The 16,837-nt window shown below is 42.5% G+C and overlaps 1 protein-coding gene across 1 annotated transcript in view; it reads right to left on the bottom strand.

Moving 5' to 3' along the window:
* Positions 1-7,762: 7,762 nt before the first annotated feature.
* LOC121554694 (transmembrane protein 163-like) overlaps positions 7,763-16,837 on the bottom strand; it is a 46,091-nt gene continuing 37,016 nt past the window's right edge. The window contains exons 7-8 of the mRNA XM_041868386.2: positions 15,555-15,696; positions 7,763-8,330 (exon numbers count right to left, since the gene is read on the bottom strand). Of these exons, the coding sequence (XP_041724320.1) occupies positions 8,270-8,330; positions 15,555-15,696 (203 nt within the window). The 3' untranslated portion in view covers positions 7,763-8,269. The remainder of the gene's footprint in view (positions 8,331-15,554; positions 15,697-16,837) is intronic.

Here is a 16,837-nt window from a genome sequence, read left to right as displayed (position 1 = left end):
AAATCAGCATTTGCATTCATATATATCCATAATTACCTTTCTTTTCAATCTCAACCTTGTTTTAAGCTATCATGGAAAAGCTAAAGCAACGATTGTTCTGGGACTAAATTATGACCGTACAAAAAAAAGAAACATTTTGTTTTCACAGTTTCTGACGAATAAGCAGGATATAACTTTATTTTTTCAATAAAACTTTTTCTGTGACAAATGGGTCTCAGTCTTGTGTGTTCTATAGAAATGTACATTGTTTACACTACAGGCATTACAGTTGCAATATTTACATTCGCACATAAAACTACACACTTCATGACCGAGTGGCCAACATTGTCCTGACGCTCAGCTGTGCGTGTCTGTGTTAGCAAACACGAGTAGTCCGCCTTTCTGCTGAAATGTTTTCCTAACAGTTGATTGTGTACAAGCCTATGCAAATCTTAACTGCTGCCATCTCAAAAACTTTGAGACCACTGAACCACATTGTAGATACATTGCAAACCAAATATTTTGGGGGTTAGATTCAATCCGTAGCGCTGAAGTTCCACGTTGTAGCCTGATTGACATTTAAAGGCAATGTTCCCACGTTAGCGGAGACTGCATTCACGGTAAACGCTGCTGCGTACAGTATGTCGGCCCAATGGGAAATTACCTTTACATTTCAAGCGCGCTATGTGGCTGAACTTCGGCAATACGGATTGAATCCAGCCCTGAGTTTTGTGTGATTACTGTTCAAAGTAGGAGCTCAAATGAACTATTTTGCAGTACCTTAAAAAAAAACCTGGGTCGCGTTTATTAAGTAATGCAAAGGAAAACATTTGAATATGTTTTCCAATTGAAAATAAAAAGTTGCGTTTCTTATTGGCCAAGTTCAGGTAGTCACTCCCGGTTTCTGTCCGTGTTCTTACATTTGGTGCCTTCTGAACACAACCCTGCTCTCCCAAAAAGTGAAGTTCTCTCAGATGTGTAGAAACACCCCTAACACATTGACTGTTACAGTGAGTTTAAAGTGTAACAAATATAGAGTACATACAGCAGCAAGCATAGACCTCACATGAACCATAAACACTGAATAATTTCTGTGAATGCATTACCAACTATGCTAGACATTAAGTAGACAATCACAAACAACAGCATTTCCAACTGTTTACAAGAGCAATTCCCTGCAAGTAAAATTTCAAAGTTCATATTCTACAGTTTCCAGAATTCTGGGGTCTGTCCAGATGTGTGCAATGTTATACTATATTAATATGTAATTATCATAGAAATGCATTTTGTAGAGCAGATATGATCTTCTGTCTTGTAAAGTTACACATCATGTCAGCTCTATTCATTACATTTCTATCTGCAAAGTTCTGGAGCAGTTTACTTACAGAATGTGCCCCAGGTCAATGGTTAAGGCTTTGTTTCTGTGCAGTGCAATTGTGGCTTGGAAAGGATGACATTTCCATCTGCTAATAAAGGACATGCCTCCTTTGATACCTCACTATCTTTGATTGGTGTCCGAGACCAGCGAGCCATGTAGCCCAAAGGCCTGGCAGATGGCGATATTGAGTCATTTCATCTTACCGTCCAAACACATTGTATGCAGCCGGTATCCACTGGCCTACCACACACCCCCACAAGGCAGGGGGCCCACAAGCTCTGAGGGACCATGTGCCTGACATCGGTCTATTTTTTAAAATGTAATACATCATTTTGACAGTAACCCTCCTAAAAGTCATTCATAAAACTTTTTAATTTCCATATGTACTAGGAAACTAAGTGTTTGTTTCTTGGGCTTCAGGAATGTGACTGGAAAAGTGCCTCCCCACTGGGCACACACTGATTGAATCAACTTTGTTTCCACATAATTTCATTGAAATTAAGTAGAACCAATGTGGAATAAACGTTGAATTGATGTCTGTGCCCTGTGGGTCAGGCCTTGAAAAAGAAAAAAACGAACCTTGCTGTGGTCCAGAGAAACTGCGTTATGCCAGTGCTCGTATCCCCCGTGGACTGGTTCGTACCTAAAACATTCTCTATTCAGGCTGCAAAGGTGTCGATTTCCTCAACTATATTTAATGGTGAGAAGGTGGGTAAAATATGCATACTTTCTTTATGAAATACCATTTTCCACCATCATGCTAGAGTGGCTAATGCTACTTCCTGATGTTGCGCCCTGCATTCAGCCAGGGGTAAACAACAGACTGCTGCAACCTGATTGGCTGAACACGATACGCAACATCCGGGACTACCATTCCTAGGCATTAGCCACTCTAGCATGGTGGTGGAAAATTGTGTTTTATAAAAAAAAGTTAGCATATTTCCCCCTTTTTTTTTGCCTTCTCACCATTAAATATAGTAAAGGAGGAAACTGACGCCTTTGCAGCCTGAATGGAGAATGTTTTAGGTATGAAACGGTCCACGAGCGATACTGAGTGAATTGCAGGCTGCATACAATGCCTTTGGAAGGTAAGATGAAATGACTCAATATCGCCACCTGCTGGCCTTTGGGCTAAGAGCCATGGTGCTCCAAGGAGCCTGTGATTTAGGTCACGTTCCATGCCGACTACATTGCAGACATGCATTGCATGAACCAATGGTTGTGTGCCACATCATTGGCTGCAGAGTCGGGTATCAAGATTGTTTTATCATATGATATGGTAAACTGATATTAGGGTTAGGCGTTGTGAGATCTGGCATGCTTCTGCAATGTAGTCAGCCTGGAACGCAGCATTTACATTTTTTTACATTTTAGTCATTTAGCAGACGCTCTTATCCAGAGCGACTTACAGGAGCAATTAGGGTTAAGTGCCTTGCTCAAGGGCACATTTACGTCATTTAGCAGACGCTCTTATCCAGAGCGACTACAAATTGGTGCATTCACCCTATAGCCAGTGGGATAACCACTTTACAATTATACTTTTTTTGGTGGGGGGGGGGTAGAAGGATTACTTTATCCTATCCCAGGTGTTCCTTAAAGAGGTGGGGTTTCAAATGTCTCCGGAAGGTGGTGAGTGACTCCGCTGTCCTGGCGTCGTGAGGGAGCTTGTTCCACCATTGGGGTGCCAGAGCAGCGAACAGCTTTGACTGGGCTGAGCGGGAACTATGCTTCCGCAGAGGAAGGGGAGCCAGCAGGCCAGAGGTGGATGAACGCAATGCCCTCGCCTGGGTGTAGGGACTGATCAGAGCCTGAAGGTACGGAGGTGCCGTTCCCCTCACTGCTCCATAGGCAAGCACCATGGTCTTGTAACGGATGCGAGCTTCAACTGGAAGCCAGTGGAGTGTGCGGAGGAGGGGGGTGACGTGAGAGAACTTGGGAAGGTTGAACACCAGACGGGCTGCGGCATTCTGGATGAGTTGTAGGGGTTTAATGCAGCCTTAGTGTTGTGCTTGACAACAGGCATAAAGTTTTGGGGTAGCATTAATATCCATACTTTTCGACTGAAAACAGTCACAAAAAACAAAGGTTACAGTGGTGCAACTCATGCTCAATCACATTATCGTAGTAAATTCAAACAGATCCTAGATCCTGAACTTCCAGTGCATCTAATGACACTTTCCTTTGAGAAGACAAATATAGACTTTTATCTTAAGCACTCTTAATACAGAACAACACCGCAACCCTTTATCTAACAAGTTTCTGTTTAAATTGGCAATACCAATGTAAACATATCAACTTATATTACATTATGTACAATAATTCATTGCTATGTACAAAAGGTGCTGGTCAGAATTAGAGTAAGGCCGGGATTCAATCCAAAGCGCATTATAAAGCAGCACAGTTGACATGCGACAATGCACCTTTGAAAAGCAATTTCCCCGGCATTAGCGGAGATCACATTCATGGCAAATGCTGTGAATGTCAGCTCAAGTGTAAATTAACTTTAAAAAGTGCATTGTCGGCTGTCCAGCGCACTGCTCTATAATGAGCCTTGGATTGAATCCTGGTCTAAAAAGCCATTTGCAGTGAGCGCAATGACCCGTCCCACCTGTAAACAACATTCCCTTTCTATATGTACAAAAATGTATTTGTGTTATAATGCACTATAATAACTAATGACTTATGGACAACTTTCATTGGTACAGTATTATGAAAGACGGCATAAGTATACACATCTTAATAGCTTGATTTCAATCATCTTAATTTAGGGCTCTATTCAATATGTATCCTGAAGATTTACAGAAATGTAAAGGTAATTTCCTATTGAGCCGACATCTGCCGTGTTTACCGTGAATGCAGTCTCCACTAACCCGGGAACATTACCTTCAATCATGCTGTAACGCTGAATTTCCGCGATACGGCTTGAATAGAGCCCTTAAGCACACTCCTTGTGCAATGGGTCAACATTGTATTACCGTATTCATGTAATTCATTTAACAATGATTTATGTGGATTATTTTCATTTTGCAAACCACATACACTATATATACAAAAGTATGTGGACACCCCTTAAAATTAGGCCACACAAGCTCACAGAACGGGACCGCTGAGTGCTGTCCTCGGTTGCAACACTCACTACCGAGTTCCAAACTGCCTCTGGAAGCAACATCAGCACAAGAACTGTTCGTCAGGAGCTTCATGAAATGGGTTTCCATAGCCGAGCAGCTGCACACAAGCCTAAGATCACCATGCACAATGCCAAGCGTTGGCTGGAGTGGCGCCATTGGACTCTGGAGCAGTCTGGCAGTCCGACGGACTAATCTGGATTCGGCGGATGCCAGGAGAATGCTACCTGCCCCAATGCATAGTGCCAACTGAAAGTTTGGTGGAGGAGGAATAATGGTCTGGGGCTGTTTTTCATGGTTCGGCCTAGGCCCCTTAGTTCCAGTGAAGGGAAATCTTAACGCTACAGCATACAATGATATTCTAGACGATTCTGTGCTTCCAACTTTGTGGCAACAGTTTGGGGAAGGCCCTTTCCTGTTTCAGCATGACAATGCCCCGTGCACAAAGTGAGGTCCATACAGAAATGGTTTGTCGAGATCGTGTGGAAGAACTTGACTGGCCTGCACAGAGCCCTGACCTCAACCCCATCGACCACCTTCGGGATGAATTGGAATGCCGACTGCGAGCCAGGCCTAATCGCCCAACATCAGTGCCTAACCTCAGTAATTATCTTGTGGCTGAATGAAAACAAGTCCACGCAGCAATGTTCCAACATCTAGTGGAAAGGCTTCCCATTAGAGTGGTGGCTGTTATAGCAGCAAAGGGGGGACCAACTCCATATTAATGCCCATGATTTTGGAATGAGATGTACTTTTGGTCATGTAGTGTCCTACATCCAGCGTGGCAGATTGTGAAAGCTTAAAACAACATAATTATATATGGTATATTTACTTGCCAGGATGACCGTATTTCCCCCTCAGATTTGGTTAAGGAATTAGATAAAGAAGAGGGAATGGCCTAAAAGGGATGACCTGTTGTGTTCTAGCCAACAGATTTGGCTGCAGTGCACAGAAAATGACTTGTTTTAATTCCAGCGTAATCATCTCTGGCTAGAGTCTTTGGCTCCAGTCATGTTGTTTGTTGATGGTCTGCCACAGGCTTTTATTCAACACCCCTTAATGTGACCCTCTTAAGCAATACAGCAAACATGAGCTGGCGACAGGGACATTTGTGCGTTCATATTCACTAATCAAACGATACAGGTTTTGTCCCAAATAGCACCCTATTCTCTATAGTGCACTATTTTTGACCAGGGCCCATAGTGACTATGTAGGGAACAGGGTGGCATTTGGGACACCCCAATAGAGACGAGTCTTCTGTCATGTTGTTATTGCACACACTGTACTGTGCATCTGTGCTACACTATTTTCCTCCATACTATACTCTTGTGTCTACAATTGATAATACAATGGGCATCTCAGAAATCACTTTTCCCTGCAGATTTTTTTGGGATAGCAAACATGTCCTATAGCTACTAATAGTAGTAACTACCACCCTAAAATATACTTTACCTGCTACTACATCATGCCTACATAAACGCAACACATCTACTTTGAGCAGTGGTGTCATAAACAGAAATAGGCTGTGTGCCAAATACCACCCTATTTCCTACATAGTGCACTTTTTTATGGGTCCTGGTCAAAAGTAGTGCATATAAAGGGAATAGGGTGCCATTTTGGACACACAGTGTTACTGAACAAAAGAAAAGGCCTATTAGAAACCATTGAAATCCCATAAGGAGAGAGATCCTACAATGCATATCTGAATCGGCCATCTTGTCCAAGGGGAGCTAGAGATACAGTGGGGGAAAAAGTATTTAGTCAGCCACCAATTGTGCAAGTTCTCCCACTTAAAAAGAGGAGAGAGGCCTGTAATTTTCATCATAGGTACACGTCAACTATGACAGACAAAACGAGGAAAGAAAATCCAGAAAATCACATTGTAGGATTTTTAATGAATTTATTTGCAAATTATGGTGGAAAATAAGTATTTGGTCAATAACAAAAGTTTCTCAATACTTTGTTATATACCCTTTGTTGGCAATGACACAGGTCAAACTTTTTCTGTAAGTCTTCACAAGGTTTTCACACACTGTTGCTGGTATTTTGGCCCTTCCTCCATGCAGATCTCCTCTAGAGCAGAGATGTTTTGGGGCTGTCGCTGGGCAACACGGACTTTCAACTCCCTCCAAAGATTTTCTATGGGGTTGAGATCTGGAGACTGGCTAGGCCACTCCAGGACCTTGAAATGCTTCTTACGAAGCCACTCCTTTGTTGCCCGGGCGGTGTGTTTGGGATCATTGTCATGCTGAAAGACCCAGCCACGTTTCATCTTCAATGCCCTTGCTGATGGAAGGAGGTTTTCACTCAAAATCTCATGATACATGGCCCCATTCATTCTTTCCTTTACACGGATCAGTCGTCCTGGTCCCTTTGCAGAAAAACAGCCCCAAAGCATGATGTTTCCACCCCAATGCTTCACAGTAGGTATGGTGTTGCAACTCAGCATTCTTTGTCCTCCAAACACGACGAGTTGAGCTTTTACAAAAAAGTTATATTTTGGTTTCATCTGACCATATGACATTCTCCCAATCCTCTTCTGGATCATCCAAAATGCACTCTAGCAAACTTCAGACGGGCCTGGACATGTACTGGCTTAAGCAGGGGGACACGTCTGGCACTGCAGGATTTGAGTCCCTGGCGGCGTAGTGTGTTACTGATGGTAGGCTTTGTTACTTTGGTCCCAGCTCTCTGCAGGTCATTCACTAGGTCCCCCCGTGTGGTTCTGGGATTTTTGCTCACCGTTCTTGTGATCATTTTGACCCCACGGGGTGAGATCTTGCATGGAGCCCCAGATCGAGGGAGATTATCAGTGGTCTTGTATGTCTTCCATTTCCTAATAATTGCTCCCACAGTTGATTTCTTCAAACCAAGCTGCTTACCTATTGCAGATTCAGTCTTCCCAGCCTGGTGCAGCTCTACAATTTTGTTTCTGGTGTCCTTTGACAGCTCTTTGGTCTTGGCCATAGTGGAGTTTGGAGTGTGACTGTTTGAGGTTGTGGACAGGTGTCTTTTATACTGATAACAAGTTCAAACAGGTGCCATTAATACAGGTAGCCTCTTAAAGAAGAAGTTACAGGTCTGTGAGAGCCAGAAATCTTGCTTGTTTGTAGGTGACCAAATAGTTATTTTCCACCATAATTTGCAAATAAATTCATTAAAATTCCTACAATGTAATTTTCTGGATTTTTTAAAATCAATTTGTCTGTCATAGTTGACGTGTACCAATGATGAAAATTACAGGCCTCTCTCATCTTTTGAAGTGGGAGAACTTGCACAATTGGTGGCTAACTAAATACTTTTTTTCCCCACTGTATGAACACCAGACTGTAATCAGTGGAAAAGGTGCAGTGCCTTTGTAGCATCAGTGACATAATTTTCTGACGACTCAGCAGCCCACGTCCTTCTGTCTGTCCTTCTACCTCCCCCTGCTTCGACAGAGGAGGAGGAGAAACATTGAAGGAAAATTCCTCCATCTTCTCTTTGACTTCGTAATGACTTCTATGGACGGTCAGGTTTGGAGTCTGAGACAGACAGGGGGAACGCTGCAGAATGGACCACTTGGGTCTAACTAAAATGCCACTCGGCGGGCACCTTGAGGTCTAATTCAATCAATAGGTTTGTCATGGTGACTGGAGAGATCTAGCAGGAAGAATGGAGCTGAGCTGGATAGGGACTGGGCGTAGATATACATATCCTAGAACCGACACTGGACGTACATATACTGTATGTAGTAGCCTAGAACCCATCCCCCTCTGTGCCCTCGCTGCCCTTCCGTGTTCTTCTGTCACTCAAATCGCTCGTAGTTCCTCGTCTGTCGTACTCGAGGGACCATATCAACCAGCAGCCTGTGATAGGAAAGAGACATTCATACGAATGAAATTACTAACATACACAGGCACACACACAGTGAGAGCTGCAACTGCATTTCATTGCCAATATTCAATTAGTGAAAAACGTAGTTTCTTCTGAAATTCTGAAATGAATCTAAAACAGAATGTGTTGAGTAAATGAATTTATCATGTCGGATTATTTAAGTACATTTGTATAACCACTGCATCTGCGTTTGTTGATGCATTTGTTGATGCACCCTGGAGTGTCACGTTTTGATTTATTTTCCTGGAAGTTGTTCCCCTGAGTCTCCCCCGAGTCTATTTCATCACACTCTACTTAACAGGTGAGCTCATGTGAGGCAAGCTGAAGTTCTGTGATTGGAATGCTCCCTGGGACAGAACACTGCCAAGCCTAGTGACAGGCTGCACTGCCAGTATAGTGCAGTGTTTCCCCTAGGATTTTCTTCAGCAGCAGTGGAAAAGTTAGCATGAGGGGGGGTTGTGGTAGTGGGACCAATGGCGCAGTCTGTGACCAATTTTTTTTTAGGCCCTCCTCTTGACCAGAGACACAATTTTGCTGTTTTAAAGTTTGTTTCCTTCAATTCTACACATTTTGTCATTGGACTGAGATAAAAAAATTCAGTTGTAAAGCTAATTTCATGCAATTCTACACGTTTTGCAATGGCTTATGCCGTGTTATTATGCTATCTGAGTGACTCAAACATTATAACAAAATCAATGGGCGCCCCATGCCATGACATTTTTGGTAATTTTAGAGTCTCCCTAACTGTCTGGTTTTTATTTTGGTGGTTGTTATTTCTCAAAGATGATCTTATTTAAAAATACACTGAGTATACCAAACATTAGGAACACCTTCCTAATATTGAGTTTCACCCCATTTTGCCCTCAGAACAGCCTCAGTTCGTCAGGGCATGGACTCTACAAGGTGTCGAAAGCATTCCACAGGGATGCTGGCCCATGTTGACTCCAATGCTTCCCACATTTGTGTCAAGTTGGCTGGATGTCCTTTGGGTGGTGGAGCATTCTTGACACACGGGAAACTGTTGAGCCTGAAAAACCCAGCAGCGTTGCAGTTCTTGACACAAACTGGTGCGCCTTACACCTACTACCATACCTCGTTCAAAGGCAGTTAAATATTTTGTCTTGCCCATTCACACTGAATGACACACATACACATCTCTCATCTCTGACCATAGGCCTGACTAACCTTGTAATCCAAGATTTGTTGATGTTCATGAAATCACATTTTAAGTTCTTGTTACATAAAGCAGAATTAAACCTTCATCTGGATTAATTTGTCCATAATGAAGTATATGAGGTGCTTTCTCCTGTACAAATGAGTCATACACTAAGTTCATTTATGTATTCCTTTTGTGTTTACTTGGTCCTGTGTTTTCCGTCTGTATCTGAGATGCAAACAGGTTATGGTACATTGACAGCGTTTTCCATACCCCAGGCATGTACTCTCCTGTACCTGTTTTTCCATCTTTAAAGTTCTTCAGTTGAGCAGCTATCAGTTTGCAAAGATAAAGATTATAAGGATATGTTTTTAGGTCACAAACATCATCTGTAATGATACAGTTGAAGTCGGAAGTTTACATACACTTAGGTTGGAGTCATTAAAACTCGTTTTTCAACCACTCCACAAATTTCTTGTTAACAAACTATAGTTTTGGCAAGTCGGTTAGGACATCTACTTTGTGCATGACACAAGTAATTTTTCCAACAATTGTTTCCAGACAGATTATTTCACTTATAATTCACTATCACAATTCCAGTGGGTCAGAAGTTTACATACACTAAGTTGACTGTGCCTTTAAACAGCTTGGAAAATTCCAGAAAATGATGTCATGGCTTTAGAAGCTTCTGATAAGCTAATTGACATAATTTGAGTCAATTGGAGGTGTACCTGTGGATGTATTTCAAGGCCTACCTTCAAACTCAGTGCCTCTTTCGTTGACATCATGGGAAAATCAAAAGAAATCAGCCAAGACCTCAGAAAAAAAATGGGTTCATCCTTGGGAGCAATTTCCAAACGCCTGAAGGTACCACATTCATCTGTACAAACAATAGTACGCAAGTATAAACACCATGGGACCACGCAGCCGTCATACCGCTCAGGAAGGAGACGCGTTCTGTCTCCTAGAGATGAACGTACTTTGGTGCGAAAAGTGCAAATCAATCCCAGAGGACCTTGTGAAGATGCTGGAGGAAACGGGTACAAAAGTATCTATATCAACAGTAAAACGAGTCCTATATCGACATAACCTGAAAGGCCGCTCAACAAGGAAGATGCCACTGCTCCAAAACCGGCATAAAAAAGACAGACTACGGTTTGCAACTGCACATGGGGACAAAGATCGTACTTTTTGGAGAAATGTCCTCTGGTCTGATGAAACAAAAATAGAACTGTTTGGCCATAATGACCATCGTTATGTTTGGAGAATAAAGGGGGTCGTTTGCAAGCCGAAGAACACCATCCCAACCGTGAAGCACGGGGATGGCAGCATCATGCTGTGGGGGTGCTTTTCTGCAGGAGGGACTGGTGCACTTCACAAAATAGATGGCATCATGAGGAAGGAAAATTATGTGGATATATTGAAGCAACATCTCAAGACATCAGTCAGGACGTTAAAGCTTGGTCGCAAATGGGTCTTCCAAATGGACAATGACCCCAAGCATATTTCCAAAGTTGTGGCAAAATGGCTTAAGGACAACAAAGTCAAGGTATTGGAGTGGCCATCACAAAGCCCTGACTTCAATCCTATAGAAAGTTTGTGGGCAGAACTGAAAAAATGTGTGCGAGCAAGGAGGCCTACAAACCTGACTCAGTTACACCAGCTCTGTCAGGAGGAATGGGCCAAAATTCACCCAAATTATTGTGGGAAGCTTGTGGAAGGCTACCCAAAACGTTTGACCCAAGTTAAACAATTTAAAGGCAATGCTACCAAATACTAATTGAGTGTATGTAACCTTCTGACCCACTGGGAATGTGATGAAAGAAATAAAAGCTTAAATAAATCATTCTCTCTACTATTATTCTGACATTTCACATTTTTAAAATAAAGTGGTGATCCTAACTGACCTAAGACAGGGAATTTTTACTACGATTAAATGTCCGAATTGTGAAAAACTGAGTTTAAATGTATTTGGCTAAGATGTATGTAAACTTCCAATTTCAACTCTCTCTCTCTCTATATATATATATATATATATATATATATATATATATATATATATATAGCTATCACTGTAATGTCTGCACCTGTTGTATTCGCGCATGTGGCCAATAAAATTTGATTTGATTTGACATACATACTCAGCGGAATTGTCAATTAAAAGTCTGGAGATAAGGCAAGAAGTGCAGGAGAGCTATGAGGAAGAAGCGAGACCTCTTCCGCCAGCTTAAGTAAAACAACACTGCTAACAACCATTTAAAATATGCCCAAGCAAGACAATCCTACAACCAGGCTGAGAAGCAGGCTAGAAGGAAGAGCAACGTCATGCTCAATTATCAGCTTACTGATAAGACCTTAACCAGTAGGAAATGGTGGAAGCACGTCAACTCCCTCTCTGGAAGAGCTGCAAATTCCCTGGACAGAAGCCCCCTACAGTCTGCTGTCTGAATATGGAACTGCCTCACAGAACACATTGTTGCTGATATCACTGACACTGGTCTTCAGGCCTTCAAATGCCGAGCACATAGATATCAACTAACTTCACCACACGCCTTGTAGGATTGAGTCCTTGATCTGCAGTAAACCAATCAGGGGCGGTGTGTTCATTAGGGCGATATGGGCGACGCACTGCCAAACGGGAAAAGGAAGGGATTTTTTTTCTAATCAATTATATCACGGCAACAGTAGTTATCAGTGTTCTAATCTAGACGTCTGATCTGCCACTAAATGTCCAATCAGGCTAAAGTCGTGCTTCAAATGGCCCCGCCCGTTTTGGGGCGATTTCAGTCAGGTTGAAAATCGCCCAGAAGTCTCTCATAGCCTCTCATGTAATTTTTTTTTTTTTTCAAATATCAGAGCTTTCAATACAATCTCTATGGGTTCCGGGAGGGCTTGCACTTACGCGCTTTCGTCATACGTAACATAACCATGAACGTAACTAAGAAAAGAGCGGGTAGCAGCGTCAATCAATTCACGTACTACTGCCCCAACGATGAGGTTAGCAAGAACCGCCACATCCTCAGCCGGCTAATCCAGCGTGTGAAGTTTTGCGGAGTGTTTGAGTTAGCTTTGCGAGGCAAAGATGAAACTGAGGGCTCCACCAACCCTGGTATTTTTCTTGGACTTGTCAACTTTGTGGCACAATTAGATGAGGTGTTTGATGACCATCTTAAAAATGCTAAAGTTTTCAAGGGCACATCAAAGACCATTCAAAACGAGCTACTGGAGTGTATGCTAGCGGTCATGAGGGAACATATTGTGGAGGAGGTGAAGTCGGCGAACTTCGTAGCTATCCAAGCTGACGAACCACGGACGTTTCTACACAGACACAGCTGGTGCTTGTGCTGAGGTACATAGATAGCAAGAAGATTTTATTTTTTTCCTGGGGCTTTTTCACAAAATCATGCCCCACGTCGACATTCTGTACCAGAAGCTACAGAAGAAGGACATCGATGCTGTCTTCATCAAACGTGCCCTCGACAGCTTCACAAGCAGTGTGTGCAGGCCATAAGGTAAGATTAAACAATATCATTCGATCTTTCTCAAAGCAGAGCTTTATTTGAAAATGTATGCATGAAAGGAGACATCATCATATTTACAAATCTATACAATTGGCCAGAATATGGTTGTTCATTTTTACAAAGCCATACAGATAGCTGTGTTTACCTTTTCTAGAAATTATTTTCAAATTCTGTTTTCAGGCAAAATGTCTATCACTGTTCATTTTCACAAATCTATACAAGAGGGCAGAATATGGAATATTACCAATAACTTGCATCAATGTTTTCAGTAGCCTCTATCAAAAGCTCCTGCTTGCTTGTTGTGAATTATGCTCAGGTGCACATATTTCCAATTCAACCATGAGGCCTTTTTGAAGCAAGTAATGTGTATATCAGTATTGACTTATATGCTGCCCCTGTCTTCATGTTGTTGCTGGACATATCTTTTTTTTAAATGTGTGTAGGTCACCTAAATCATCCGAAAAATTGCCCCCCCTGAGAATTTTTTTCAGGAGCCGCCACTGAAACCAATAATTGTCAATTGGATGTTGTCTGATATTGCTTTTGTTCACAATTGCACCCAATAAAAAAGCAAAAAAAGATGGATAGCTAATTTAAGGTGGTCCAATACTGATGATGATTTGTAAGCCATTTTCATCCAATACTGATATGAAAGCTGATATATCATGGCATCCTGATAGATACCGCCATAAACAGAATCTTTCTAGATCCTTTCATAATTGTTGATGTAGTTCAACAGTAGTGCTGTCAGGGGACATTTGAATCCCTCTCTGCCTCCAGTGATAGCATATTAGGTCATTTTAATAATGAAGTGTGAAGCATATAAAATGTTCTATATTTCCATAGTTTCCCTTTTAGTTTTCTAATGCAAATAGGTCATGCCTGAGAGACACCTGAAATCCCTGGCTCTGGTAGCTTGTCCAGCATTTGAGCACCTGGACGCTGAGAGAGAAGATTTCACTACGAGAGCAGAAATGCAGTTCCAGTTTACTGAGGTGAGTTACTTGGCCTTTGCCATAGTCAACTTTCCTCTCGCTGCTCTCAACATATTGGCAAACTTATTTTAGTCCTTTTGCATGCTCCGTCCACCGCCAGGCAGAGAGAGACTGAAACAGCCTGTGAAGATACCAGTGGGATCTATGGTGTGATTCACCACAGTCTACCTGGTCTCTGGTATTGCAATGGGAAGTTTGCAGCTAGAGCTCATCTTTACCTTTTATCTGATAGTGGGGTACACTGTATCCGGCAGCATGTCAAACTCTATTTGGATTAATTGTTTCTTCTACACCCAGATCGTCTTTGCCCAGAGAGCGCTCTTCACCTGGGTGAAGAGGAACATCAAAATCATCATCTACTGGGCCCTATTTATCGACAGGGTGTAGTTCTGTTGGTTTGACTTTGCTGTTGAACTTTCAAATATCGTTTTTTTTTTTTTCAAGATTTATCAGGAAAGATTAACAGCACTTATACATCAATGAATGGCCCTGCTTCTGGTCCTCCAAATGGCCTGTATTACACAAGGAACGCATATCTTGTTTTGAAAACAATCGCTAAAATGTTATGTCTCTGTCTGATGGTTTGGTTGAGTTGTGGTACGGTGCGCTACCTGGGAAGACACATGAAGAGGATGAAAGAGAGTGGCAGCACCTTCTCCTCTCCCCGACTGCACAGTCAGATGAGGGTCACCATCGATGGGATCGTGCAAGGAATGCTCTATTTCTTTGCCGCGCTGTGGTTCTACATTCATTACTGCTGCAAGAATTGTTCCTCTACATACTTTGACATTACTATTCTCTGGACAGTCAGAAAAAAAGGGAAGTGGATTAGGTCAAAATCTGTAAAATGTTAACTACCTTTCTATTTTTGGAAGCATGTTATTGACACTACAGGCAAAAAAATAGTTTAGAGCAGTTGCTAACTAACTGTAAATAATTGTAGCTAGCTAACTAACGTAACTTTTTTTACAGTTAGTTAGCACCAAAACGATGCCTCCAAAAGTGGCTCCACTAATGTTTACAAGCGTTTTGACAGTTTTGGTGGATGAATGTTGCTTTCGGCCCCACCTGAAAACCAATCTAAACGAAACACTGGCCGTGTTTGTTTTGCATCACCAGGTGCCCCTGGGGGCAGAGTTTGCACATTTTAGACCATTCCATTGGTCATAAAGTGGTGAAATCTCCACCCACTGGGGCACCGGGCAATGTAAAACGTCGCACCACTGGTATGTACAATGGAAGTTTTACCCAAGGGCCTTCTGAATGGTTACAATTTAAATGACAATATTTCTGTGTGTTCAGCGTTTAAATGCAGCTTCCCCCTACACCAGGGGTACTCAACTCTTACCCTACGAGGTCCGGAGCCTGCTTGTTTTCTGTTCTACCTGATAATTAATTGCACACACCTGGTGTCCCAGGTCTAAAATCAGTCCCTGATTAGAAGGGAACAATGACAAAATGCAGTGGAACTGGCTTTGAGGTCCGCAGTTGAGTTTGAGGGCCCTACACCATGTACCCACTTACTTGACTCCGTAGGCCAGGATGATGAGGCCTATCAGGACCCCTATGGACCCGTCCAGGTACCACACTTCGGGATCGTGCTTGAACACCTCGGCACTGATTAGGATGGAGAAGCCCATGACCCCGCCCACCAGGGAGTTGAAACCTGTAGATCGGAGGGAGGGAGGGAGGGAGGGAGGGAGGGAGGGAGGAGGGAGGGAGGGAGGGAGGGAGGGAGGGAGGAGGGACAGGTAGACAGACAGCTTAGTTTAGTCAACTGTATTATCCCACATGGGGAAATTCATTTGATTCCAACACACCATATAGTAATAGCTAGAACATTAACAACAACAATGAACACATGTATGAACATATATTTCATGAAATTACATGTAGTCTGCCACAGAGTCTTTATCCAAAAGTCCATCAGACAGACGGACAAACGATTTTGAATCCTTTTCTATTATGTCTCTCTCTTCATTCGATTCATATAAGAGCCCACTCAACTGGCTCTCTCTGCACCTCAAAAACACACCGACTGACGAGGACCTCTGCCAGTCTTTTACATACGTGTGAATTGACCAGACTGGGCACGTCAGTTACCTCAATAAAGAATATCATCTATGGCACTGCATTCCTAGGGGCAATCTGCAGTTCAAACAACAACAAAGGGGCACCCCGCCACTGTTACGGTAAACAGCTAAGGGATGGGCTATGGATGCAAGGACTGACCATCTATGAGATCAAAATTATACTGAGGCTATACAGTGCATGTTTACAATGACATTGATTAAAAACAATGGAGTAAAACTAGATTATATTATGGGTTCTGATGGGGTACGACAGTTGAACTAAGCTTATGAAGCATTTATAAGTTATATTCTTAAAGAATTCATTTAAAAGTCCAAAAATGTATGTAGCAATCACAGATTGCCCCTTTTATGGCTTGTTCAATGTCATGCAGCACGAGGTAAGCTGGTAGGTAATTAACTCCCTATCTATTCTGCTAGCTGTCACTCTCACACACACTTTAATGAGCCCCACACACACACACTTTAATGAGCGAGTGTCTCCATCCAAAGCTGATCTTTCAAACTGGTTTGATGTCAGCCTGTCTGCCACAAATGTCTTATTGAAACGAGAAGGGACATTTTAAGGAGCTAGGGAGTTGTCCATAGAGACTCATAAGTAGTGAACAACTTTCTCAGGTGTCCAAGTAAATAGATGTGGCCCAGTACCTGAGGGTGGCCTTGCGGTTAAGGCCGCTGCCCTCAGCACATACTATATACGATTATCCTGTCCGTGTG

This window comes from Coregonus clupeaformis, chromosome 29 (assembly GCF_020615455.1).
Source record: "Coregonus clupeaformis isolate EN_2021a chromosome 29, ASM2061545v1, whole genome shotgun sequence".
NCBI classification, from domain to species: Eukaryota; Metazoa; Chordata; class Actinopteri; order Salmoniformes; family Salmonidae; genus Coregonus; species Coregonus clupeaformis.
This window is presented reverse-complemented; position numbering and strand designations above follow the sequence as displayed.